The following is a 26,898-nucleotide window of genomic DNA, read 5'->3' as shown; positions in this document are numbered from 1 at the left end:
GGGGCTAGGTACATAGCCAGACTTGGTCGATATGTGTGGAATGAAGGAAACCAGTTGGTGTCATAGCAGTAATCCTACTTCTGGGAATCTATCCTACGGAAGTGGTTCAAACAAGGTCAAAAAATTTTGCATCGTGATGTTAATTGCTGTGTTATTTTTGATGGGAAAATGGAAAACAACTTAAATGCCAGCACATTAGGCAGTGGTGCATTAAATTCTGAAACATTCTTTGAGAAAATCTAAGGTCTGTAGACTACATGGAAACAAAGAAGGAAACTTGAGTGAGGAAGAAAAATACACAGTTTTGTTAGAATTGTATACAAAGTTATTTTTAAAAAGTCATAGAAATAGGCTGGAAGAAAATCCATTAGAATGATAGTGTTTTATAATGGTAGACTTATGGACATCTTTTTCTAATTTAAAATTTTCTGTAATGTACCTGATTCATGATTTAAATGGGTTTTTAAAGCCCTTTGTTTTTACTCTTCGGCTTCTATTGAAAGAAAGAATGCTTCTGTTTCCCCGCAGGTGAAAGAGCTAGAGCAGAACCTGCGGGCCTCTGAGGAGAAGCTGCGGCAGAGCAATGCGGTGGTGACAGCTCAGGAAGCTCAGATTCAGGCGCTTGTAAGTGCTGTTTGTGGGGACTGTGTTCCAGGCCCCTGAGGCTTTCCCTCTGTGCCTTCGGAGATGTGCAGACTCACTCCCAACTTCTGGAATGTGACCCGGACCTGACTTCAGATACTGTTTCTGTGCTGGATGTGAGCAGCTGTGGGTAGTGGCTGGAGGTAGTGACTGGCCGATTCCCACCTGCCGGCTGGCCGCAGGGCCCAGCCTCGTTGTGGGACTGTTAGAGGTGATAGCTCCACTGGCAGTCAAACCTCAGCTTGCACCCGGCTGTGGGGAGAAGATGGCAAGGGCTTGGCCAGTCATCACAGCCTCAGGAGGGGTGTTGAGTGAGAAACCAGAGAAATAGAAATAGCATTCCGTGCATGTTTGCCATGTCCCAGGCACTGTGCTAAGTGAGTAGTCTCTGTGTGTTTTCATTTAGTCCTTACAGCAGACCCAAGAGGTATGTCGTGTTATCCTTATTCTCTAGAGGAAGAAGGCTCAGAAAGACCGGGTCACTAGGCCTCGGTCTCCCAGCTGGTAAATGGCAGAACCCGCATCCTTCTCAGATCAAAGCCCTATTCTTCATCATTGTGTTATGCTGCCTCCCAGGGGAAGGCCCTGGCCATAGAGGGCAGCACGGAGTAGGGTGAAGGAGGGCTGGTGCCCAAAGCTGTACCCCCAGCAGCACAACCAATCCCAGACTCCAGCTCCTGAGCAGGCCAGGGCCCAGAGCAATAGGCAGAGCCTGCAGGCAGGGACCTCAGCAGCACCCAGGCTGGGGAAGGTCAGGAAAGAGTTTTCCTATCGGACACCCATCTTTGGATCACTGAGAAACAAAATAAGACCCCTGCTGTCAGCATGAATGCTGTCCTCTGGTCCCCCCGCAGGCCGCTGCAGACAAGGAGAGTGACCGAGCACAGCAGCAGGCCCTCGCTCTGCAGCAGCAGTGCACGGCGCGCGTCCACACCCTGGAGGCCCAGCTCGCTGCCCTCGAGAGAGCTCGGGCGGCCGACCAGACAGCTGCCGCGCATGAGGTGGTGAGTGAGGGAAGGAATGGGGCTGGCTGGTGAGCACTAGGTTCATGCGTAGCTGGGCTACCAAGGAGTTTGACAAGACCAGCCCCCTTCTGCACTAGGAACCACTTTTTGGAGCAGTTTTTATCATTCCAACAAGACACCTGCTCAGGAGACTGGATGTAAAAAGGCTGCTTTTCAGAAAAACCCCAAACAGGTGGCTTTTCTTTTTCCTTGGGCTGCACAGGGACTTCCTGACCAGTCCCATCAGCTTCTTCCCACTGTCTTTCTAAAATTTCTCTTGTTCTTCCCTAATGGCTTCTCCCTTTCCCTGGTCTCTCCCTGTGCCCCAGTCTTCAGATTCAGGTGCCGATTTCTTCTTGTGAGGAGTCCGTCAGGTGGTTCTCCCCAACCCCTTCTCATCTCCCAACCCTGCAGTGACCAAAAGGGAGGGGGGCATTTTGAAAGGTTCCCTGTCAGAGAGAGCGAGAATGGAGCCCAGAGGAAATATGGTAAGGATCCTTTCGTTCTATGTATGCTTTTCTCAATTTGCAGAGAGAGCTGGAGCAAGAAAACACAGCCCTTAAAGAAAGTAAGAATGAATGTGAACATTCTTTACAGCTTCACCAACTTGAATTAAAGAAGCTAAAGGTATTATATTTATCTAATGCTTCAGAGTGTCACAGGAGTGTCGGGTCTTGTACTGGGAGAGGGAGTGGAACTAGCATTTGTTCAATAGTTCTATTAGTGTCTGCTAGAAATTGTCACCTCAGTAAGTGCTCTCAGTGATCCAGGATGGTAGAAGAATTATGCTCAGTTTGCAATTAATGTCATTGAGGTTCCAAGTATAAGTAATTTGTCCGAGGAGTTATTAGAGGTGGTGCTGGTCTGGCTTTTCACTCCACCACACAGGCCCAGCCGTCCCTGTGTCGTCGTCAACAGCTGCCTGAATGAATGGTGCCTTAGCACCACTGTTGATGTGCCCAGTGAGACTCTTGAAGCAAGGCCTCCAAAGGTTGTGGGGACTTCGTTTATATCAGGGACCATGCACAAATGAGGAAACAACCTGCTGGATTGCTACCCTGTCCCTTTTGAGAACTTGGTGCTTTCATCACACGCTGCTTCTCTTGTTTCCTGGGTGTAACTGGATGTGGAGGAAAGAGATTCTGCCACTGTTGTATCGGCCTCCAGGCTCCCCGGCCTCCAGACTCCCCGGCCCCTTTCGTAGCAGATGCTGGGTCACTGCAGGACTTGCCCAGCTTGGTCGTGACACACAGATCTTGTGGCTCCTTTGGCCAAGGTCTTGTCTGAGAACACCCCTAGCTGAGGGCCTGTACTGAGTGAGCGTTCAGGAACAGTCGCTGCTGAGTTCTGTGGGTGCTGATGCAGTAGTGCTCTATGTGGGAAGCAGGCGGTGTTTTCATGCATTCCTTCCAGCATTTGTGTACCTGTAGGCACCATTGTAGGTGCTGGGATGTGGCAGTGAGCAAGAGAGGCATAATTTCCCTCCCATGGAGCTTGTAACTAGAGGCAGTAAGGAGTGATAAGTAGTCATAAATGTTATGAAGAAGATAAAGAGGGTGAAAGACAGAGAGCAGGGAGGAGAGGGCTCTTAAATATGGAGCTTAGGGTGGACTTGAATGATACTTGAGCAAAAGCTCTGAATAATGAGAAGGGGCCAGCAATGAGAATGTTTGCGGAAGTAACATTCCAGACAGAATAGCAAATAGAAAAGCTCTGAGGCGGAAAAAGCTTGGTCTGTTCAGAGAACAGCACAAAGGCCAGTGTGGCTGCCTAGTGGGCTGCGGAAGAACAGTGATGGACAGGAGGGAGGCAGGGAAGGCCCTAAGCAGAGAAGTGTTGTGAGAAGTTTTGTTTTAAAAGGCTTACTCTGGCTCTGTGTGGGGAATGTTCTGTAAGGAGGCGAGTACAGAAGCAGGAAGAGCTGTTAGGAGGCTCAGCTAGTACTGTCCTTCCTATGTTTAAGATATAAAAGCAAAACTGAAAATTTCAGGCGAGATTTGGAAACTATAATAAAAGAGAGCAATTTTGAAAAGGAATCAAATGAGAATTTTAGAACTGAAAAATGTAATATTTGAAGCTAAGAATGCAGTAGGTTACAAAAAGGCATGAGAAAACGTTTGGCTGTTTTCACTGTTGTGCTGGTTTCACCATAATTCTTCAAATTGCACACTTTAAACATATGCAGTTTCTTATTCATCTGTTATACTTCCGTAAAGCTGTTTATAAAAACCATGTATGAGTTTAACAACACATTAGAACTAAAGAGAGAATCAGTGAAATGGAAGAAAGGGCAGAATGAAATATGGAAAAGAAATGATAAAAGACATACAAGATACTTTAAGATGTTCTGTCATGTGTCATTGGGGGCCCAGAAGGAAATGAAATAAATGAGACAGGAGCAATCATTGAAGAGAAAATGGCTGAGAATTTTCCAAACTGATGAAAGCTGTCAAATCACAGGTATAAGAATCCTTACAAATCCAAACAGTATACATTTAAAAATCTGTATGTAGATACAGAATGGTAGTAGAACTAAAGAAAATCAATAAAACAAAAGCAAAGAATTAGTCACCAACAGACTTGCACCTAAAGCAAGTACTAAAGAGCATCTTTCAGGTGAAAGAAAATTCTAGATGGAGTATGGAAGATGTAAAGAGGTAAGAACGAATGCAGAGCAATAACTATAGCAAATACGTACACTTCAGAAAATCTGACCCAGAGTGAGGGCCATAGTCTAGTAAGGAGAAAGGAACCATCCAAGTTATTTGAGTGAGAATTTATGTTCTGGTGTAAAGTTTTAATTCAGCACTGACACAGTTAAAAGATACCACACAGGTATCAACTTCAGGAAGCAGCTTCCAACCCTAGGACTAAGGAAATTAAGTGAAAAAGTGATCATTATTCAACGTAGGAATCAAGACTAGGAGCCCCCCAGATGTGACACTCAGACCTCTGGGGGGACACTGTGCAGTGGGCACTTGTGTGGGGGGATAGGGCCGGGAGTGAATTCAGCCCCAGGGATTGGAGAAACTGCAAAGTGAATGCACCTGCTGCTTCAGGAGAAATTGGAAGCGGCCTTGCTCACAGAAACAGGAAGCTGACAGGAAGGAGTGAGTGTTTTCCTCCCTCCTCCTGCCTACCAGTCTCCCTCGAGCTTCCCCTGTTGGCAGAGATGAAAATGGAGCCAGCTGGATGAACAGAAATGAGGTTTGCAGAGTCGCAGGTGCAGCATCACAAAGCAGAATAGAAAAAGGTGGGAGTGAGCTGAGAGGCGGGAACTGAAAAGCCTGCACACACAGGCCATTTGCAAGTATGATTAATTTTCAAATGTTTGGGGAATTTTCTCAATATCTTGGATTTCTAGTTTCATACCATTATGGTCAGGTAATACTCTGAATGATTTCAGTCCTCTGCTGTTTATTTAGACTTGTTTTGTGACCCAGCCTGTAGTCTACCTTGGTAAATATTTCAGTGCTCTTGAAAAGAAGATATATTCTGCTCTCGTTAGGGAGAGCATTTTATAAATGCTAATTACATCAAGTTGGTAGAAAGTTTTCAAATCGTTTTTTTCTGATTTTTTTATTTTTTGTTTTTTTGTCTATTCCATCAGTTACTCAGAGAGGGGTGTGCTAAGTCTTCAGTTGTGTTCATGGATTTGTCTCTTGCTTCCTTTAGTCCTGTCAGTCTTTGCTTCAGGTATTTTGAAACACTCTTTTTAGGTGCACACGTATTTAGAATTTTTTTTATTCATATTTTTCAAAACAGCTGTTCGATGATTCCCTTGGGGAAGTGATTCTCAGATGCGGAGAGCTGGGCGTGTGGGTAGCTGGTGCCTCCTGCGGAGGGCCTGAGCCTGCTAGTCACCCCCACCCCCACCCCTACCCCACCCCCGGGCCCGGATTGCGTGTGGCTCGGTGGCAGTAGCACAGACTTCGTTCCGCGTGCCAGCCTAGCCCATCACTAGCTGGTTCTTGAGGGAATTCGGTTTCCTTTTTTTAAACTGAAGATAATAACTCTTGACCTCCAGGATTGCCCTGAGAATCAAGCATGACCACGGCCGGAAAGTGCCACGTGTAGCTCCTGGCATGGAGGTGCTTTGAGTCTCTGCTTCCTGCCCGGTCTGCTTCCCTGTCTTCTCACTTAGTCTGCCGCTTATCCTCTTAGACATCAACATAGTGTCTCTTCTGGACTTCCTCAGAGAGTCTCCTGCAGAGGCATGGCACTGCTGTCACCTCCCCACCTGGGCATACAGGTCCAGGGTTCCGTAGCTCCACCCAGCCTGAAACCTCTTGCTCTTTCTCCTACATCACCAGAGCCTCCCCCGATGAGGGGTGCTGTCTGGGGTAGTTCTGGATGCCACTGTCAGCCTCTGAGTTCAGGAACCAGGTTTCCTTGGCTACTAGAGGTGGGCTGACAACTGTGCAGTAGGAGCCAAGAATGCCACTGGCCATGAGGCTGGCATCGCCCTCCATTAACCCACTTGCACTGGCATAAGTGGAAAGGGAGGTTTTGTAGGAGTTGAGTAGCTCACAGAACCAGAAGGACTTGTCTGACTGGAACCTGGGGATTTCAGGTCTCCGCTCTTCCTGGTTCTGCTGTCTCTTGCCCTGTGATTCACCCAGCTCTTGTCCTTGATTTGCCCCATGTTGGAGACTGCGTCCTACAGATCGGGTGGACAGCACCACAGCAGCTCTAAGCTGATAGCATTTCAGCTTAGCAACCCTCTCAGCGTCACCATATAACAAAAGGATTCTGATACGAAAGGGGATTCTGATTGGCTCATCTTGGGTGACAGAACCACCCTTTGAACAAATTGATTTGTCCAGAGGGGTGAAGTACTATGATTGGCCAGGCCTGAATCACATGCCTATCCTTAGAGCAACGACATGGGGGTATCGTCATTGGCAACCCTATCAGAACTATGGAATTATGGGGTGGGAGTGGAGAATAGCATTGATGAGGCTCTTGTGCCCAAAAAAGGGGTGATACTGGGTAGACAGAAACAGCAGACATCCTTGCCCAGTATGCAGGCACCGGAGAAGTCATTCTATTTATCTGGGGGTTGATGGGCGAGCATGGCATCTGTCTCTGGGAAGAGGACTAACGTGTTTGTCAGGAGATAGTCCATGCTCTGTGGGAGGCCGGCAAAGCAGCCCTGCTCGTGGTAGAAGGTACTCTGGGTAGTGGTGTCTCGCATCCAAAGGCTTGGTTGTGAGCTGGCTTAAAATTGGCTATGCCACTTACTAGCTCTAGGACCTCAGGCAAAGTACTTAACCTCTCAGAGTCTCAGTTTTCTCTCCTGTAAAATGGGTTATTTTGATGAGCCTGTGACATTTTGCTCTTTTAAAATTCAGTAATTGCTTGTTATTTTTCTGTGATCAGATTGTCCGAGTCCATTACACCATTTACGTGGGCTTGCCAGTCTGTCTTCTCATTCTGTGTCGATTTCATTAGACCAGCTCTTCAAGTTCTAGGTCCCCAAGCCTTACCCCGAGTACTGTCTGGTGTGCTCGTAGGACAGCTGGCCCTCAGCTGTGTGCTCGTTTCTAGAGAGATCAGTGGGTTGCCCACCAGGACAGGTCTCAGAGGGATGCAGAAGACATTGCCGCAACAGGGCAGCCTGGGAACCTTGGGAAGCAGGAGGAACGTTAGTCTGACCCTGCAAGACAGTGCTCCCTCTATGGGCTTCATATGACGTGTGCAGCTAAAAACGTCTGAGCTCAATCTCCTGCCTGTGTCCTGGACTGTAGGAAGAATGGAACCAAAGAGAAATTGTGAGCGTAGCAATGGCTCAAGCACTGGAGGAGGTGCGGAAGCAGAGGGAAGAGTTCCAGGAACAGGTGAGACCAACCTACCTCCCTGTCTGTCCAGGGCTGGGGGTGGACACAGGTCTCAGGAATGCCGGCCACTGTGTGATTCCCCTCAAGTCTCTAGGAAGGTGGGAGAAAAACGTTATAAAGAAACCCTCACCCTGTAGGATGGCCTTATGATTTATGATGGTCAGTTTTTATTGAAAACATCACCTGTGGAAAAGCCCGTGCGCAGGTACCTATTGGGCTCTAATTCTTTGAGGTGGGCTCTCAGCGGGAAGTGTGGGAAGAGCTTGCCTTTGAAGACAGACTCAGCATCAGGCCCCAGACCTTGTAGTGAGTTGGCTCAGGCTTTGGGGAAATCCTTAACAGATCTGAGTCTCAGAGATGCTTCTGAAAAGACTCTAGGACAGTCACACCTTCCAGGATACCATGATGAGGTCATGTAGAACGAACTGGGCATGTCACAGGCACTCGGGAGGTGGATGTTGTGGTTCTAACAGCTTGTTGGAAGGCTGGGCAGAGGGGCCGCGTCTCTGGTAGGCCCAGTGCAGTCCCGAGGGGCAGTGAGGGCAATTGCCCCTGTGCAGGGCCCCCGCCAAGGAGAACTGATTTGTATATGTTTATAGGAGCAGAGCTCAGCCTGGGGTGTGTGCTAGGCTGTGCTTCAGGGAGAGATTCATGGGGGGACCCTGGGGAGTAGAAAGTGGACGTTCCTTTGGAGGAGATGGCGTTAGTGCTGCCGGCCTTCTCTCAGGTTGGTTTTTCTCTCCAAGGCTGCAAACCTGACTGCCATAGTAGAAGAGAAGGAGCAGAGTCTGCAGGGAAAAAATGAAGTGATTCTCCAAAAAGAACAGGAGATTCTCCAGTTGAAGAAAGGTGAGGCGTCTGGCCCTGGCTGAGCCTTCTCACCGCTTCCTGCCCAGCACCCCTGCCCTGAGGTGGCCCCGTCATGATGCAGCGTAGTCACCGGGCTCCCGGCGCTCACCTCCCCTCTGCCCGGCCTAGGTCACGACACGGCCCTGCTGCAGACACAGCAGCTGCGGAGTGAACTGGAGGCCCTGCGGAGCTTGAGGGCAGTCGAGTGTCAGGCAGCTGCTGTGCAGGAGGACCTGCTGAGGCTGCCGGGCCAGGAGCAGGGGCTGGCGCTCTCAGTCAGTGAGCCTCACGTAAGTCCCATCTGCGCCTGCCAGGCCCCGGGGTGGTGGCACCCGTGTGCCACAGCAAGACACGGGCTGCCTGCCGCTATCTGCCAGCAGGAGGCGGCAATGGGAAGACACAGGAGCGCCCTGGGTTCTCTAGACACAGGATGTGGGACACGTGACTGCCCTGTGCTTTAGCTTCCTTTCCTTAACGTGGGGCCGCCTAACTGCCTGGAGGAGCCCATTGGATGCAGCAACACCTATCAGTGTTCAGGTGTTAGAGCCCTTTCCTTCCGAGCAGACTGGTTACGTGGAAAACTGGTTGTCCCTCTGGAAGGCATGGGATGGGCTCTCCATAGTTTGGTTCTTGGAGCACACAGTGCACACCTTTGGACCGAGCCTGCTCTCCTTCCCCATAGACCTGTGGCTTAGCTTGACCATTACCTGTCCTGGCTCTCAACTTGCTGCCACCATCCTGTAGGGAACGTCGAGGGCCATGCAGGACCCCACATACCAGCTCCCGGATGCAGAGGAAATACCCAATGGTGAGGTGGGGGCCATGGATCTCAGGCAACTACAGAAGGAAAAACAGGACTTGGAGCAGCAACTTCTAGAGAAAAATAAGGTGAGGCTGCTCTTTCCCTCGGTTGTTTCCATCTCTGCTCTTTCCCAGTCCTGGTGCCCGAAACCTTCTCAGTCCCTTCTGAGAGTTTTGCTTATGCCCCTGGGCACCTTTTGAGGGAGATATGAGCTCTCATCAAAAGTGCTTCTCCCTGGGTTTCCTCCTGCATTGTCGTCTTCCTTTCACACACCACCAGGCTCCTCCCCTCCCCGCAACTTGAGATAATGTCCAGAGTATTAGAGCTTGAGCAGTAGCAAATCTGGGTGTGCCCAGCCACCTCTGCTGTCACAAGCTGGGTCATATTGGACCCATATTGTCACCTAACCTGTGTACTTCCTTTCTACAGCTGTGAACTGATAGCAGTGATATCTGCCTTTAATTGGTTTTTATTTGGGTGGGAGGGAGATGTTGGGGGATGAAATGAAAGTGTTGTTAGCTGTCCTATACAATTTCTGGTATTGGGTAGAGGCTTAATAAATGTCATGACTCCACCCTCCCTGCCAGGCCTCTTCCTGTGTAAATGCAGTGTTTCATTTGATCTTGGCTGTTCAAGTGTCCTGTGAAGTTAAATGTGCTGGGTAGTTACTGCTCTGGCCTGAAATTCTGCCCCCCAATTGTGTGATTGTGTGTGTCGACCTGTTTTAGATCTTTACCAAAGGGAAACAGTGTTCATTCTCTTTCTCTTTCACCTCTGTCTCTCCCTTCCCCACTTGTCTCTCTCTTGCTCTCTCTCACGCATGTAATCTCTTCCTGTGAAATGTAAAATATACACAGAAAAGTGCACAAACACTGTGCCGCAGGGTCCAGCCTCGGACCTTTCCTCTAAATTGGTGATCTCACCCATTCTGTACGCTGCTGGCTCCCACATCCGTCTCTCAAGTCCAGACAGCTCCCATGAACTCCAGACTCCTGTATCTATCTGCTCTGTATCTCCGCGCGCCTATCTAAAAGGCATATGAAACTTTAAACTTCCAAAACCGTACTTCAGATTTACATCCTCCCTAGTGTCTGCTGCCATCTTTCCTACGGCAGTAAACGGGAAAAACCTTGGCGTCGTCCTCGATCCCCTCAACCTCCAAACCATTAGCAAATCCTTTTGGCTCTCCCTTCAGACTGTACCCAGCTGTTTCTCATCCCCACCTCTGCCAGCACCCCAGGCCAGGTTACTGTCCTTTCTTCCCTAGAAGGTGGTGTTGGACTTCTAACTGGTTTCCCTGTCACTCCTCTGCTCCAGCCTGTGATGACTTCCCATCTCTGTAAAAGCCAAAGCCCTTGCAGTGGCCCACAAAGCCCTGTGTGGTGCGGCCCTTATGCGCCTTTCACTGCACCCGCTCTCCTATCCCCAGCACTCCCTCTCAGGCACATCGGCCTTGCCTTTCTGTGAATATCAAGCACCCTCCTGCCTCAAGCCCTTTGCACTTGCTGAGCCTTCTTTCTAGAAGATTCTTCCCAATTACCCTCATTCCTTTATGGTATCATTTTGTCAGTGAGGCATCCTTAGCTATCCCTGTCAGGCCTCACCACCAGAGCTCCTGTCACCTTCTTCTTTTCCTCCATGCCTTCTGAGATACTGTGTATTTGGTTTTGACACTTTTGCCTCCTAAGGGCAGACATTTTTTGTTTGTTTATTGCTATTTCCCCAGCCTCTAGGACAGTGTCTGGCACATAGTAGGGACTCGGTATTTGTTGGATGAATTAATGAATGAGCCAAAATCGTAGAAAATCAAGTAACATAAAGTAAAATAGCAAATGTACTTTTGAGGGTATGTCCAGCCTCGTGGTCAACCAAGAGAATACAGACTGAAACAACACGTTGCCATTCTGTCAAATGGAGGTGTGGGTGGCAGTTTACTGTGCCTGGTAGGACTTGCTGCTCCTCTGACCGGTCCTCTCATTCCTCTAGAGACTGTGGAGATACCTCTCTCGAGAAAACAAAGCATATTATGGCTTCGTTTAAAAATGGGAAGGAAACGCACTAAAACATGGGGCATCCACTAGAGTTACTGTCACATTAAAAGGTATAATTAGGAAAACTGTAGAAAGCTGTGAAAACTCTGAAAATGAAAACTACTATCCAAAATTCTAGTTACTTGATGCAGGAATGGTGACATGAACTAAAAGTCCACAGGAAAAACTCATTTTAGTATATTACATATATGGGGCTTTGGAGAAATTTTTACTTAAAATTTTTTCCCATATTGCTCATTGTACAGTAAATTTTTTCATTGGGAAAACCGTTTCTAGTGATTAATGGAATGTGTAATAAATTACATTTAAGGCTCATAATACTATTATAATTAAACACACTTAAAAATAAAATAAATAAGTAAAAGATATAAAACCCAATGTTGCTCTGTGCAGAGAAGCCCTGACCTTTTACACTGTCCAAGTAAGCATCGCAAATTACAGTATTTCAGGAAAGCAGTGGAAGTGATGAGAATCATAAATTTTGGCCTGAGTATTCTACTTGGGGATCATACACATAAATATAATTCTGAAGGACAAAACGACTGTACAGAGATGCTTTTGACTGTACTGCTTATGGAGGCGAGCCCTGGAAGCAGTCCTGAGGACAGAGCCCCTGGGGAGGGTGGGACAGCCCTGGGGCATTCACACGCTCCACAGAGGAGAATCCGATGACTTTGGTGGCCGTTGACGGGCATGACGAGCAAGTGTGTGCACAGCTGCACGGAGGGGAAGAGCCCATGGCAGCCGGCGCACAGATGTGACAGCTCAAGCCTTTAGGAGACCAGGCAGGGACTTCTAACAGATGAAAGGGACCCAAGAGAGTGTCTTGTCTGTTCTGTTATCCTTTGCACCTTCAAGACGGTGATTTAACAGACAGCTTTTGCGGGGCGGGGGGTTTGTCTCAGACCATAAAGCAGATGCAGCAGAGGATGCTGGAACTCAAAAAGACGCTGCAGAAGGAACTGGTGAGTGCCCCCCTTCTCCCCTCTGGTCCTATCTGGGATCCCTTCCACCTGATAATGCTCTCCTTCCCCCAGTTGATTGCAAGGGGTCCCTGGGAGGTCAGATGTTGGCTGGTGGGACAGTGGCCCTGCCAGCTTGAATATCCCCTCCAGGCCTGTATGTTGTCAGAGAAGTCAGTGAGGTGATGTGTGCACCCCATATGAATGGCAGAGTGCCAGCCCAGACATAGAAGAGCAGCACCTCCACCATGGCTGGGGTAACCACTGACCCAGGAGATGTGTCCTGACACAGACAAAGGAAATGTTGGAACTTCCCCAGGTGACCTCTCTCCCTCCTGTCAGCCATCCACCCCACCTGGAGGGGCTGAGCCTTCTTCAGACACTGGTGCTTCCTCCCAGGGGGCCCCGTTGCCAGCTGTGTGCAGGCTGTTGCAGACGACCAGCAGGTGGTCACAGCATGGGCCAGGTGAATCTCCCAGGTGATTTTCAGACCTGTCTTGAGCGGTTTAATATAGCATCTTTCCATTGGTTTTTCAGAAAATCAGACCTGATAATGAGCTTTTTGAAGTCCGGGAGAAGCCCGGCCCTGAGATGCCAAACATGGCCCCTTCTGTCACAAATAACGCTGACCTGCCTGATGCCCGCGAGATCAATTTCGAGTACCTTAAACATGTGGTTTTAAAATTCATGTCCTGTCGCGAATCCGAGGTAAAGGGCTTCTGAGTTGCCTTTTGGGTACTGAGTTCCACCGCAGGCTTGGCTCGTTTGTCCGAGCTCTGCATGGCTTTCTACCAAATCCATTTCTTTCTTCCTCTCCCGTGTTCCAGTTTGACCATCAGTGTGGACACTTAGTCATTCTCCAGCTGCCATTGACCTGCTGACTGAGCAGCAAGCAGAGGGGGACCTAGCAGGAATCTGGCCCCTGGGAGGGCATGTGGGTTGGATGCTGAGGCCAGTGTCCGGGGAACCAAATCTGCCCGCCCAGCCTCCCTGCTTCCTGCCGAAGAGCAGGATGGCTGCTGAGCTGTCCTGGTGATCTTGCCAATCCCCGAAGTAAAAGATGGAGGGGAGCCAAAGAGCCTGTCATTGCCGTCAGAGCTCAGAATGCCCAGCTTCACCCTCCGCATGTCCTTGCTCACCGAGTCGGGAGCGCACACCCAGGAACAGAACCAGAAACGCTGCCAATTAGCCCCAACTCCCCCCGTACCACCTCCACTTGGGCCCAGGCAGCAAAACTTACTTTGTTTCAGGCTTTTCATCTTATAAAAGCTGTGTCAGTGTTGCTGAACTTTTCACAAGAGGAAGAGAACATGCTCAAAGAAACCCTGGAGTATAAGGTAGGGCTCCCTGGTCGGCCGTCCAGCTTCTAAAAATGGAGTTTGTGATCCCAGTACCAGCAGGTGAGAGCAGCCCACAGCTGTGTTATCAGCTTAGAAGGTGCTTTTGGATGAACTTGACTAGGGCAGTATTTACTGAGGACATGCTTTGATGCTTTATGCCCACAGGTCTGCGCTATACTTGACCAACCGACCTCGTTTTCTAAAACATTCATTGATATCACTTCATCAGTAGCCCTAGTCTGATCCAGCACCCAGACTTGAAAGAATGAAAAAATTTCAAAAAGTACCTGCATAAATTATATAATAGGAAAAAATGTTATGGGAAAAATACCTATAATTCCACCACCTTGTTCTTATGAACTCAGTTTTTTCTCACATTTTCCTCCCATACTTAGAATGGGCTCTCGACCCTGCCTGCAACCATCGTTTTCACTGCTCTGCTCTCAGCCAGAGGCAGGATGCGTGGGGAGCAGGAGGGGGTGGCCCAGATACGCGGAGGGTCTTTCAGCGTCCGCTGCACCTAGTCCTGATTCTCATCTCAGGAGCCTTTCCTGTTTCAAACACAGATGTCATGGTTTGGGTCCAAGCCAGCTCCCAAGGGCAGCATCCGGCCATCCATCTCCAACCCTCGAATACCATGGTCCTAGATGGAACTACCCAAGGATGGAGCTCCATGGCTGACACTTTTTCTGTGAAAAGAACACTGACACACCAGTCTGGGTGGGTTTTTAATCACTGTAACTGCAGTATTTTGTACATGTGTCTAAACATTGTTTACAAGACTTAAGGCCCACTTCCCTGCAGACTGATACGAACCTCAGGAGGTGACTGATCCTGTCATTCTGGTCACAAACGGGAGGTCCTGACACTACCCACATTTCCAGTGCTGCTAAAATCCCAGCCCGGCCAGCACCTGTGTGCACTTGAATCCTCTGTTAATGTTAGCTCTTAAAGCTGAAGCCATCGGCATCTGGCAGGGCGTAGGCACCTGATCGCTCACGTAGTGGACACCGGAGTAAAGAGAGCCCTTTGAAACGGTGCCCAGCAGGCCAGACTCACCTGCTTCTGCTGGGAAGAGCCAACTCAGCGGGGTGGCTTTTATTTGTCCCCTTCCCTGTTAGCACGTTTTGGTCCAGGTGAGTTAGAAGAAGCTTTTTAACCCTTCCTCTCAAAATGTTATTTTACCTTGTTTCTCAAACTGCCTAGAACTTTAGATATGTACATTTTTAAGACTCTCTGGGGCCAGTGTGGATGAATGAATACGCAGCTGGCAGTGTCTCATTTTACTGAAGAAAACTAACAAATGTATAAAAAGATCCTTAGTACCAAATACACTCAATTGCCTTTTTAATGAACGTACTTGTCTTGGATATGCTGTAATGCTGTAAACCATTTTAAACTGTTTTTTATAGCTGAAGTTCTTCACTATGGTAAACATGTCTTCTGTTTCATAAAGTCCATTTAATGGTGTTCCTAAAGGAAAATAAGAGCATCCAGAGGAAACTTTGTAAGATTGGGATTCCTGAGCTTATGTAGCTTCACTAGCATTCTATGGCCTCTGCTACCCGCAGAAGCAGTGGTGTATTTCATTTCCTCTGCTCTGAATTCTGGGTTGTTAACACTGAGCAGATGCTACTCACGTTTTCTACTGTTAAGCAGTCTGCGTATTCAGAGGAGGCAGCAGCTGTCCCGCCCCCCAGCCTTGACCACCACTGGAGGTGGTCTGCCCTGGACATGGAGCCACCTCTCTCACCTACCCCCAAATATTTAAGATGACACCAGTCATACATATATGGCATCCACAGCCCGCAGCTGGCTGCAGTACTTGACAGCGTGCAGGTGGCTCGTAGTGACTGATAAAAACTTGTATTCATTATTATTTTGCCCTGGAGAAGCCGCAATATCCAGTCTAAAGGGAAACCATTTATTCATTTCGTTTGAGGCAAGTCTGATTAAATAAACTGAATTAATAACTGGAGCTGCTAAATTTATTGTTAGCTCCTGATGTAAAGTTATGTTTCTCAGTTATGCTTAGAGTTACAATTTCTCACAGAAAAACAGGAATTTCAGAGTTAACCTGCTACATTTGCACGGACCTAAACATACCAAGCAAGGGCCGCATCACCTTCATCCCCGCTCGGGCTCCCTGCCAGCCAAGTGACCCATCCTTCAGTTACCTACCGCTCCCGACTCCTCCCTGCAGATGTCCGTTCTTTTTAGAATGCTATTTTCCATTTACCTCGTAGGGACAACACAGGAGTCCCATCTGTTCTGTAATTTTGATGAGGAAGAGGTAGCGTTTCCACCTGTTCCAGGAGAGGATCCCAAAGGTCAGGCAGTACAGGGCTCGCCAGAGGCAGCTCCAGCAGTTGAGAGCCTGTTCTAGTACTCTGGCCTCTGCAGCCCTTGAGCTGGTCTCACCCCACCTACGTCCCCCAGAAGGTCTAGGTGTAGTTGTGGGCCCATTACTCAGTCTACTTGCTTAGAGGATTCATTCTGATTAGGCTTTCCTCCTGCATGTTGAACTTCCTTCAGCTTTAAGAGAAAGATGGACGATTCTAAGTGATTTCATGCACTTTTACATGTATAAACATTCTGTGATAGACACTATATATAGCCCTTTATAAGCTTTGGATCTGGACGCTCCCTCCATGTTGTAAATAGGGACTATATTATCTAAAATTGCTGTAGAAAACTCATTTGTGGTGCAATATACTTTTTGATTAAAGTTCTTCAATCCAGATGCAACTACAGTGGGTTTTACTTGATATAGTTTGGTGTGTCGGTATTTGACTTATTAAATTTAGTACATTGTCTCCTATTTCATACTTGAAGGACTACAGAGCATTTGTCTTTCAGAAAGAACTTCCCCAGAGAGGGTGGGTGAATGAATACATGTAATTTAATGAGCCAGCAGCCCAGGCCTACCCCCCAAGAACGGTGGGGGTTCTGTAAGAGTTGAGGACTGTGTCACTTTGGTCACCGTCTATTTCCAAGGCCACATGACAGGGGAGCTTCAGGAATAGGAATAGGTCCTTGCCTTTAACAGATTGCAAACTCATGATGTGCGCTAAAAAAGGAAAGAAAACCAAAGCATCTTTGCTCTTCAAAGAGGCGCTTTTTAGTAGTTCTAGGGAACAAAATGTTCTTTTTATATCTATAGGCTGATTGCGACCTGTTTCTGGCTTTTAATCCTTTAAAGAGAAGTTGTCAACCTCACGGTGAGACTTTCTGCCCCATACACAGCCAAAGCCGGCGTCAGGAGGTGGTGAGCAGGCCTGTCTAAGGCCTACTCTCGAAAGACTCCAAGTTGCAGGCACACAAATTGAAGACTTTAAAAGCCTAGGTCAATTATTGAATGTTTGGCATTTTATTAAATTAAATAAGCTCCAAAATTACATACAAATCAAAGGAATAAAAACAATAAATACTTATTCAGCAAAACATCTCTCCATAGCAGCCGGTAGCACTGTCACCCAGGCCTGAGGTACTGCTGTGGCAAGAGGGCTCAACGGGGATACAAGTCTGCCCCCTCCACATGGAGTTTCCACATCGAATTTCCAGAACAGTCGACCCCTCATTTATTTCCATTCCATTCATTACCCTTTTTTTTTAACATACATGAAACACACTGCAAAGTATATACTAATAAGCCAAGAGCTTTATTGATGCAGCAGGCACTTTACAATGAACCCAAGAGAGCCCGCCTTCTCTGGGAGGATGGGATGTCTGTACAAACCCTCAGGGGTTTTCCACTTCAAAAACACAAGCTCTCCCTTTCCCAACAGCCCTTGGATCTGCACCTGCCCAAATCATCCCCCCCATTTTAAACAGGCAGTGCACACAGGTACACCTGACCAACACTGGCCAGCCGCGCTGGCAGACGGTCACAATGTCAGTTCTGCATTACTCGTGAACAAAGGCATAGACTATCAGATCCTCCAAAGGATTTAGGAAACAGTAAGACAATTTCTCCCTCCACCTGGAAAATAAAATACACTTCAGTGGATGCATGTCCTGAAATCGTTGAGAGTTCCTAGGAAGATGGGCCATTGTCAATCCCTTCTTCATCAGCCTGTGCATCCAAAATTCTTCTCAAGGTAACAAGAGTCTTTTTTTTTTTTTTAAACAGTCTTTCTTGCTGTAAGAACTCTTATAATGGAGCCTAGTCCTCCTACTGCTAATGCCTGTGGGAGCAGGAAAAGGAAACATGTCAACTGATACCCAATGAGACGGATGGACAAGGGGGAGGCTGGCTTGCCAGGGGAGATGGCACCATGCATTCCCTGACCTAGGTCCCCCCATGTCACAGACCTTCTGGAAAAGGAAGCCTGCAAGGGCAAAGGCACAGGAGTAGGCAACAGAGCCCACACTCTAGGGACAGAGCCCTGTGCTGCAGCCAAGTGTCCGGGAGTTACTAGCTATTTAGGCAGCAGAACTGGGCTTGAGAACATTGTTACCAAGCACACATAGCACAGTCCCCCAAATTTCCCTTCCGACAAGCTGTTTCCTACTCAGACACTAGCTCATCAGAGCTGCCCCCGAGCCCTCATTAATGCCAAGAGGGCTGAGCACCAAGATGCCGCAAAGGGCCCAAAGGGCCCGGCCTCCACACCTTGCACAGAGCTTGCTCAGTTCTCCCAAGCACCACAGCCACCCCACCTAAGCCCAGGAGCTCGTCTTCCAGGCCAGCAGGCAGAGCCTGCCCAGCAGCAGGACCAAAGGCCACAACCCCAGCCCAGCACCAAAGCTGCCCAAGAGACTGACCCCTCAGTAAGAGGACAATTCCCTTAAAACTCAATGGAGTCTTTCCAGAAGGACATCGTGTTAGTGACAGCCTGACTTCCTGTGATGCTGGGCGTGCTTCCTGTAGTTCTGCAGGGCGAGGGGACACTGGCACACAGGCTTGACAAAAGGCCTTGCTCTTGCAGCAACCCACGTAAAGGACAGGCACGGCTTTTTATCCTTTAGGTGGATGAAGACCCTTTCAAGTGACTGTCAAGGATTCTGCCACTGCCCATTCTGGCCTGGTGAGGCCGAAGCCAGAGCAGGAAGCCCTTGGAGCTGGCTGGAGGGCTCAGCCTACATTCCTAAGACTCGCCTCTGGAACGCCACCTCCACCAATGCAAAGAAAATATTAGGAAGCCACCTCCACCAGCATGCCTGCCACCCTCCCATCTGGGACACCCCGTCTGCCTTGCCACACTGTCCCAGCCCCCATGACCTACCCATCATAAATCAGCAGCTACAGCAACTGTGATTATGAGACAGTGGAACCCTACTGGGTGCATCCCTGGCAGAGGTAAGTGATCAGATGTCCCAGGTTGCTTTAGGCGTGGCCCCTTGTTCTCGTGTACCTATCAGACTGCCCTGTTTGTTTTGGAAAATCTGGCTTGCTGATCTGAACCCTGGGATTGGGGTAAGTCAGCGGGGGCCTGCATGGGCAACGTGTTCACCTACCTTTTCATGCCACTGGAGTAACACTGCGCTGCTATTTTCTGTGGGCTTCTCAAACCCTTTATAAATGTACTTCATGAGCAAGTCAATGCCATTTCTGTCCAGCGACTGCACAGCCTGCTCGATTTCGCTGCTCTTAAAATTTGTAAGGACTTTCAGCACCACGCCCTGGGCTCGTTCCTATAGAGGAAAGAAAAAGGGAGTGAGGCCCAGAGCCACAGCCAGGCACATCCACGTCCCCCACTGCAGGCACAGAAACACCAAACCAAGTGGTCAGAATTCACCAGAAACTGTATACTTTCTAATTCGTTTGGGATGGTTAAATAAGTGGAAGGAAATTCTTTTACTGATTTAAATTTCAAAGTATCCCTTATTTATGCCAATAAATAAGTTATTCCACTATTTTGGGGGGAATAAGTGGCTTACTGGGGAGTAGCGTCACTATTTTGGGTGATACCAGGAGGGCCTTAGACACCACAGGATCGTAACGGTGGAGATCGATTTTAAAAACAGGCTTATCTGGTTGCAGCTTCCCTCTACATTCACCCCCAGAAACAGAGGGGCCATTCCCCTCCATGTTTGAGGTGCCATCTGTCCTCAGGCCAGGGAGGCCCCACTGATTACATCAAGACGCTGTCAAAAGATGGCAAAATCCCAGCTTCAAAGAGACCCCTTTCCCTGGACCACGTTCTAGCCTCAAAGATGAAATGTTAGACAGCCTCAGTGATGCAGTAAGCACCACTTTATCCTCTCACCTAGTTTTTAAAAGGCAGGAAATCTTAAAAGCACTGAAAATCCTTACGCAAATAAACCTCTTCAATAGCCTTATAAAAGCATAACCACTGATAAGTCCCATGTGGCACATTAATTTATAGCTTTATCAGCAAGGGCTAGGCTGACTTCTCACCCGTGAGGCCCTGGGGAGGGGTGATTATTTCTTTCGGGAGCTTTTACTATCAACACTGACACTTTGATGTCAGGAGTGCCAGGAGGATTCCACGGGAGCACTGCCCAGTGCCAGCTGAGACACTCACTGATGCAGAGACGAAACACGCTGCTTGGAGCCCCGGGGAGCTCACGCTTGGCTGGGGACATGGACAGCCACAGCCCCGGTCCCGACGCCACCCAGCAGAGCTGCAGCGTGACCCCCTTTACCTTCACGGCTTGATTCTTGGTGTTGACGGGCGAGTTCCGCAAGGCAGCATGAAAGGCCCGAAGCATGTCCCCCGTGCATCAGCACCGGTTAAGGATGGCTCAGCGCAAGCATGTCCCTGCTTTTATTAATGCACGCGTCTCAAAACAACTCGAGAGAGGAGTCAAATGGCATCTCATCCACACCCTCTCACCTCCCACTGTGGCTTCCAGGTGGGCATAGCCTGTTTAGAGGGTAGCCTATAGCTTTCCTGAGCCACACGGAAGGTGGAGGGCACCTGTCTGCCAACTCTGCATGCCCCTCCTGCTGCCCCCTAAACCTCCCCCCGCAAAGCGAGTTTGGACACTCCCTCCCTCCGACCCTGGAAGGTAGTAGCAAACAAACTGCTCTCACAGGGTAACTTCCAGCAAAATCTGATTGAGCTTGCTTGCACCTGCGCAGTCGGGCACCCTACTAGATCCTCCCAACTACGTGAGGTTATCATGCTCACCTTCTTGTTCTCCAAAGGTAAGAACAAAGGCATAAACCGAGCTTTCCTAACTCTTAATCCAAAGTTTTGTATATCAGCTAAACTGTTAAAGAAATTAAGATGTGCTAAAACTTCTATCTTCCAAGACCTACCCAGGTCCCAACAGCTACCAGGAGGGAGATTTATTAATCGACAAGAACCACGAGCCAACCCTCCCCCATCCCCCAAACCTTTTTAGTTACAATCCTGACATATTATTTGCAGAGTTCTAAATACCCAGCACTCAAAATTACAATCTGGGTTAGGTCCCCAAAGGTGACACCTATTTTAAACTGAATTACATCAGCCGACTTTCATTTCCTCATCTGAAACATTGGCTTCAGCCAAAAAGCTTCAAAAATAGAACAAGGGCTTCTGCCCAATCGGGTCTTCACTCCTGTTCATGCAGCGATCCCCACGTGTAAAGAGACAGAGCCTGCAGAGCACAGCCGAGTCCAGTCTTCCCTAGTGTGGGCTTCATTTGGCCCGAGCTGGGCCCATGCCACCCTGCAGCCACTCCAGCCCAGCTCCCGGCCCCCGGCTGGGCTCTGATCCACTTTCCACATTTCAGAGGCAGCCCACCCCCTATTATCTAGCAGCTTTAGAATTCCTTGTCCCCAGCCAGGCAAGGGCCACTGTGACATTAGCCACTGATAACTTCTACCTCAGAATTCTTTTTTTGGTGTCCCAGAGCAGTAAGCAGAGTCCCAGAGGCTTAAAAGGAAATGTAGGCTGGTGCTCTTCACTATCCAGCAGCAAAGCTGGCAAACAGTCACCCAGACGATGGATGGGGAAAGGGAGGGTAACTAGTCCATGGGGGCAGAGTCAGTTACCTCAGAAGTGCCAGTCTACAAGCAGTCACTGTAGGTGTGGATGGGTAGAGGGCCTACAGCAGCTAGGGAGATTTGGGGAGCAGGGAGGGCACACCATTTACCAAGCTGGCCTCAGGCCCTTCCAGAGATCCGGCTGTGCAGGCTAGGGAGCCGTGTCCAACCATAGTCTCCTCTAGATCAGGGTTTCTCAACCGCGACACTACTGACGTTTTAGACCAGATGACGGATGTGGGGTCTGTCCTATGCATCGTACAATATTTGGCAGCATCCCTGGCCTCTACCCACTAGATCTCAGTAGCACCTCCCAAGATGTGACAATCAAAACATCTCCCAATATTGCCACATTTCCTCAGGGGGAGGAGAGAGTGCAAAAGCACTCAAAACCACTGCTCTGAACAGATCTCTGCCCCAGAGGACCGAAGGTGCTTCAGCGAGGAAGAAAAGGAACTACTACTACTTTAAAATCCCTACAAGGTCTCAGATTGTGTGCCAAGTGCTTTCACATGTCATCTCATTACAGCTAACGACTCTGCGACAAGAATCATTATTCTCATTTTAAAGGCAATGAATTTGAGGCTCAGAGAAGGGAACTGACCTGCCCAAGGTCACAAAACTAGCTGTCCAGCTGGCCTTTCAAACCCAAGTATGCCTGACTCCAAAGCCAAGCTCTTTTTACAGTCCCCTGCTGCACTCCACCCACAGACCCAAGCTGCACGTCCAGGACACCTGCTGTGTGCCTAGCACTGGGCCGAAGCCTTCTGGAATGTTGTCCAGCAGTGGTCCCATGGAACCTAAGGCCAGCATTTCTCCTGCTTTTAACAGAGGATGCTAAGCTTCAGAGAGGATATGTGACCTGTTCAAGGTCACACAGCTATCGTATGATGGAGGTGGGTGTATGTGTGGGTACACAGCCCATGTTCTTTTTACTTCATGTGTTATCTCACCATGACTCGCTTCATATGCAGTACTAGGGCAGGTCTCCTCCCTACATTCTCCCACTCAATCAACCAACCCCTAGCCCTTCTCCCCTCACCTCTGTCCTAAAACTCCTAGAAGTCTGTTCTACAATTTAAATTCAATCAACTAATATAAGTCCAATATCTGGCACATGGTAAGGACTCTAAATATTAGTTCCTTCCTCCCCCCTCCCTAGGTCCCACGTTTGCTAGGATTTCAGTTCTCATCTACGAACCTCCCTTTCCCCAATCCCAGGGGGTACCCTCTCCATGGCAACAAGGTTTCTGATACTGCCATTAGTGAAGACACTGCTATCTCCTGGCGGTGCTAAGCCAAGCCTCCAAGCAGTCACAAGGAACCTACCACTAGTCACCGGCATATGAGAGACGACCTTCAACAAATGCCTGCAGCACCAGGACCAACACAACAGATAACCAGACCTTGTTCTCCCATCTGTGGAGGGTTCTGGGCCATAGGCCTGACCCTGGAGCCCTTTTGGCACCACATGCCCAAGAGTGAGGTCCTACTCCAGATGCACAATCAGCCTTCCCTCATTGGGGCCATTTTCATGCCTCCATTTCGCCAATGGGGTAAGCAAGGTGACCATGATGGGGCAGGAAACACACCTTGGAAAACACACTCCTGTCCAAACAAAGTCTGAAGGTTTTTGTTTTAAAGGCACATTGGAGGAACACTGAGGACTCCTCCCAAAGGCAGTCTATGGGCCTGACTTCCCAAGCTGAGTCAACTGATTAAACACTCAGAACCTGATTTATATACAGCATGAGCTTCCAACCCTACCCTGGGCAAGTGTGGAGGAGGGGCAGGCACTTCCTGTAACACCATTTAAATAAAGAAAAATCCTTCCTGTGAGAATAAGTCAGTTTCCTGTGTTCAAACTGCTAAGGGACCAAGCAGGCTGTGACAACCACCTCTATTTTTAATCTTGTTTTCTAAATGCTTGTTTGCAGTGGCCACGAAAATAGTTATTTCCAGTTGTGGGGATCTACTTTTACATTTCACTTCTTGCTCTCTGGTTTTTCTTAGCTCTAAACTACTAGTTTTTCTTTTTACCACTGCTTCCTGCACAAGAAGGCTATTGAGGGCAGGGAGGCAAAATACACTTGTTGAAAGTCGCTAAGCCCATCAAGGTCCAAAGCCCAAGGTGTTCGTAGGAAACAATACGCGAGAAAGAGTGGCATTAAGCTGAAGGGTCAGACTGATTCTGGGGTGGAAGGTGCGCAATCCCAGCCCTCAGGTCTGAACTAAGACTTTAGCCTTCGCTCCCTCTTGTGTCCTTTCTTCCCCGCAGCCATCCACCCACCTATTTTAGTGTGGTGCTGCAATCGGGCCAAGAAGTGTGCCCAGGAGCCGCCCTGGCCGCTCAATTACTCAGCGGTGGCTCACCTCGGTCCCTCCCACCGGTCAAGCCCTAGTATAACCCTATTTCCTGCAAGGGAGGGATGGAGAGATGGGGCTGTCCAAAGGACAGCCTGAAGGGATGAGGAGGCAAAGGGAAGGAACGAGAGGCCTCACAGAGAAGAGAGCGGCCTGTTAGGGCCGGAGACACGTCCGGCATACTACTGGGGCCGCCGAGAGAGCCGGTCAACCAGAGTCTAGGGACCGCGTGGGGCTGCGCTGCTGAGGGAGGCTCCGGGAGCCGGGGCCAGGGACAAGAGGAGTGGGGAGACCGGATCAGAGGGAAGTGGGGAGTATTCAGACTGAGGCAGCCTGGCCCGACGGGAGCCGGATTGGAAGGGAGTTGGGAGACCCACCAGAGGGGTCGCGGGTAAGACGAGTGGGGAGCCGGCCTGAGGGGCCAGGGCCGGGTGAGGGAAGTGAGAAGGCCGGGCCAAAGGGGAGCCCAGAGCGCCCCGCTTGGGAAGGATATTGCCGCAGGAGCCCGTCCACCTCGCTAGGGTCCGGGCCTGGCTCGCCCGCCGCCGCCGCCGCCTCTTCCTGCTCGTCCACGAATTTGTTCTCGTCAAACTCGTCAATGTCCACCCGACGGAATCGCGAGGACAACGTGTTCCGGGCCATGGCGGGGGCTCAGCGCCCGCTCAGCCGGCTCTGCTCCGGACCCGACCTCCGCTCCACTCCGCTCCGAACCGGCTCGCTCTCGGGGGCGGGAAGCAGCCGCCCGGCTCCTCCTCCACCTCCTCCGCGCGCAGCCGCTGCCCGCCCACTTCCGGCCCACGCCGGAACCGGAAGTATAGGTGGGATGCAGGGGCGGAGACTGGCAGGGTAGCAGGTGGGAACGCGCGATTATCCGCGTGGTAGTCGCCCCGACCCCCCCACGCCAGTGTCCCATCTTCGTGGCGCCTCAGTCTTCTCGTCTGAAGAGCTGGCGCACTCTCCGCATGCAGGCCGGGCCTCGTGGACGCAATTACTGCGCTCGTTCTTCGGCCTCCCTCCTGCATTCGAGGAGCCCCTGTCCCTGGAGGGACCGGCGTGTGCACAGCCGCGAACTCTGGGGTCATCACTGCCCCAGACTGAGAGGGCACGGGGCCCGCAGGAGAAGGAGCTGGGCTCTGGCATGTCAATTCCGGGCAGGCTTCTTGGGGAAGAAATCTTCGAGCTGGGTTCTGAGTGATTAGTAGTAGTTCTTATGCCCCGGGGAGTGACGGAGGTAGAGGATCCTAAGTCTCAGATTTTAGGAGCCGTGAACACCACCACACTGAGCTCAGAGGAGGCGGCCTCTGCCTTGTGCACAGTGACCCTATTGTTGATGGACTAGGAGACTTTAAGGACGTTCAAAGTGTATTGAGGGTGCTGACAAGATAATGAAGACCTTTGGACTTCAGGGTGCGGTGGCACTGCGTGTGGGGGTGCAGAAATGAAGGTGATCCTGTGGCCGCCATCCTGGCAAGAAGGGCGAGGTCCTGGGAGCTAAGAAGTCGTGTCTGGCTGGGGAGCATATCCTGGTAGGAAGCCCAGAGTCTGAGATGGGGATGGGAGGGGGTAGGGCAGAGTCAAAGACGCCTCTGGTGCTAGGATTAGATGCTTGGACTGTTACTTGAAGGGTTCCATTAATGGGCCTTAGCCTTAGACTAAACTGGGTCCTTGCTTTCATGTAATAGTACTCTTTTTAATAAAGGCCAGTAGTTAATGAAATGTGACTTGTTTTTATTGATTTGAATATTTCTCATTGAACTGTGTCTGCAGATCGAAAACTACACCAGACTATAGTACATATGGTATCTTGGATGCTGAAGATACTCCTACAGTGTGGAAAAAGGTGCTGAATAAAAGTCCCAGGGGTCCTGGAAACAGGCAAAGCCCATCTGCCTTTCAGTTCCATATGTTGGAAGAAATCTTTGTGACCCAGGCAGGCCACCAGACAGAAATTCGTGTCCCCAGAACATCCTGGTCAGAGGGAACTTTACACCAGACATGACCATTTTACAAGTAAGGAAATAGCCTCCAAATAAACTGGTGAATGAAATAATGTACGTGCTTATGACTATGGACCTCCATTCCAGTCAGGAAGGCAGAATTTTAAAAACCTCTATTATGTCAGGATGACTGTGCTGAGGGGGAAAAAACCAAACATGCAGGGCCTGGGAGTGAGTACCTTAAAGTGGTCAAGAGAAGTGCCCCTGAGGAGGTGACACTGATCAGGGACCTGAAGGAAGTGAAGGTGGGAGCCGGGCAAAGGCTCAGGCTCAGCAGGCTTGGTGTATGCCAGAAACAGCAAGGCCATACTGGATCAGAAGAGAGAGAGAGAACATGGAAGTGGAGGGGATTCTATAGGGCTTTGTAGGCTGAGGACAGGATGTGATCTTCACTCACATGGGACAGCCCTGGAAATTTTGGGTAGAGCAGTGATGTGATCTTACTTAACTTTGAAAAGGGTTCCTCCAGCAACTGTATTGAGAACACATGGGAGCAAGAGCCAAAGTAGAGAGGCCATTTAAGAGGACACCAATGGTCTAGGTGACAGGCAATGGTAGTAGCTCAGGCCAGGCAGGTGCCAATAAGAGTGGTGGGAAGAGATCAGGTATGTTTTGAAGGCAGAGGCTACAGAATTAGGTGCTGGCTCAGATGTGGCATGTAAGAGGAACGGGAGTCACAGATGCCTTCAAATCCAGAAAAGATGTATACAACTGTATACCATGTTTCCCCAAAAATAGGACCGGGCCTTATATTAATTTTTGCTCCATTAGGGCGTATTTTCAGGGGATTTCTTACTTTTTCATGTACAACAATCTACATTTATTCAAATACAGTCATGTCATCTTTTGGAATATTATCATAACGAACTAAATGTGTCTGGCTGAGATCTTAACTGGGGCTTATTTTCGGGGTAGGTCTTATTTTCGGGGAAACACGGTATCTCTAATAGAACTATAAGCATTTGGGAAATGTGACAGCAAAGACCCTGTGCACTATTCAATTTCCATTTAAAACTAATCCATGACCACATTGCCCTCTGTCTGCCCTCTCCTTCCCATATCCCTCCACTTCCTAAAAGTCTCTCATTGTGGTCTGGGGTAAGGC

General features: G+C 49.3%; 2 protein-coding genes across 5 annotated transcripts in view; one reads left to right on the top strand and one right to left on the bottom strand.

Annotated features, from left to right (window-relative positions):
* GOLGA1 (golgin A1) overlaps positions 1 to 18,938 on the top strand; it is a 44,718-nt gene extending 25,780 nt beyond the window's left edge. For 3 of the 4 annotated variants that reach the window (XM_033122774.1, XM_033122773.1, XM_033122775.1), the window contains exons 13-23: positions 529 to 624; positions 1,497 to 1,646; positions 2,178 to 2,273; positions 7,397 to 7,486; positions 8,233 to 8,335; positions 8,465 to 8,625; positions 9,080 to 9,223; positions 12,094 to 12,153; positions 12,688 to 12,858; positions 13,401 to 13,487; positions 14,057 to 16,228. In XM_033122774.1, coding sequence (XP_032978665.1) covers positions 529 to 624; positions 1,497 to 1,646; positions 2,178 to 2,273; positions 7,397 to 7,486; positions 8,233 to 8,335; positions 8,465 to 8,625; positions 9,080 to 9,223; positions 12,094 to 12,153; positions 12,688 to 12,858; positions 13,401 to 13,487; positions 14,057 to 14,137 — 1,239 coding nt within the window. In that variant the 3' untranslated portion in view covers positions 14,138 to 16,228. Of the gene's footprint in view, positions 1 to 528; positions 625 to 1,496; positions 1,647 to 2,177; positions 2,274 to 7,396; positions 7,487 to 8,232; positions 8,336 to 8,464; positions 8,626 to 9,079; positions 9,224 to 12,093; positions 12,154 to 12,687; positions 12,859 to 13,400; positions 13,488 to 14,056; positions 16,229 to 18,461 lie in introns of those variants that run through there. The other variant, XR_004424638.1, reaches the window with a different exon arrangement.
* Positions 17,106 to 24,474, bottom strand: ARPC5L (actin related protein 2/3 complex subunit 5 like). Its single transcript, XM_033122782.1, has 4 exons — positions 24,290 to 24,474; positions 20,103 to 20,175; positions 18,951 to 19,127; positions 17,106 to 17,677 (listed from the first exon to the last, which is right to left on the bottom strand). Exons 1-4 carry the CDS (start codon positions 24,436 to 24,438, stop codon positions 17,615 to 17,617), a joined length of 462 nt encoding a protein of 153 aa, XP_032978673.1. The 5' UTR covers positions 24,439 to 24,474; the 3' UTR covers positions 17,106 to 17,614.
* Positions 24,475 to 26,898: the final 2,424 nt, after the last annotated feature.

Source organism: Rhinolophus ferrumequinum, chromosome 12 (assembly GCF_004115265.2).
Source record: "Rhinolophus ferrumequinum isolate MPI-CBG mRhiFer1 chromosome 12, mRhiFer1_v1.p, whole genome shotgun sequence".
Classification (NCBI taxonomy): Eukaryota; Metazoa; Chordata; class Mammalia; order Chiroptera; family Rhinolophidae; genus Rhinolophus; species Rhinolophus ferrumequinum.
The sequence above is the reverse complement of the archived record's forward strand: the minus strand, read 5'-3'. Positions and strand labels throughout refer to the sequence as shown.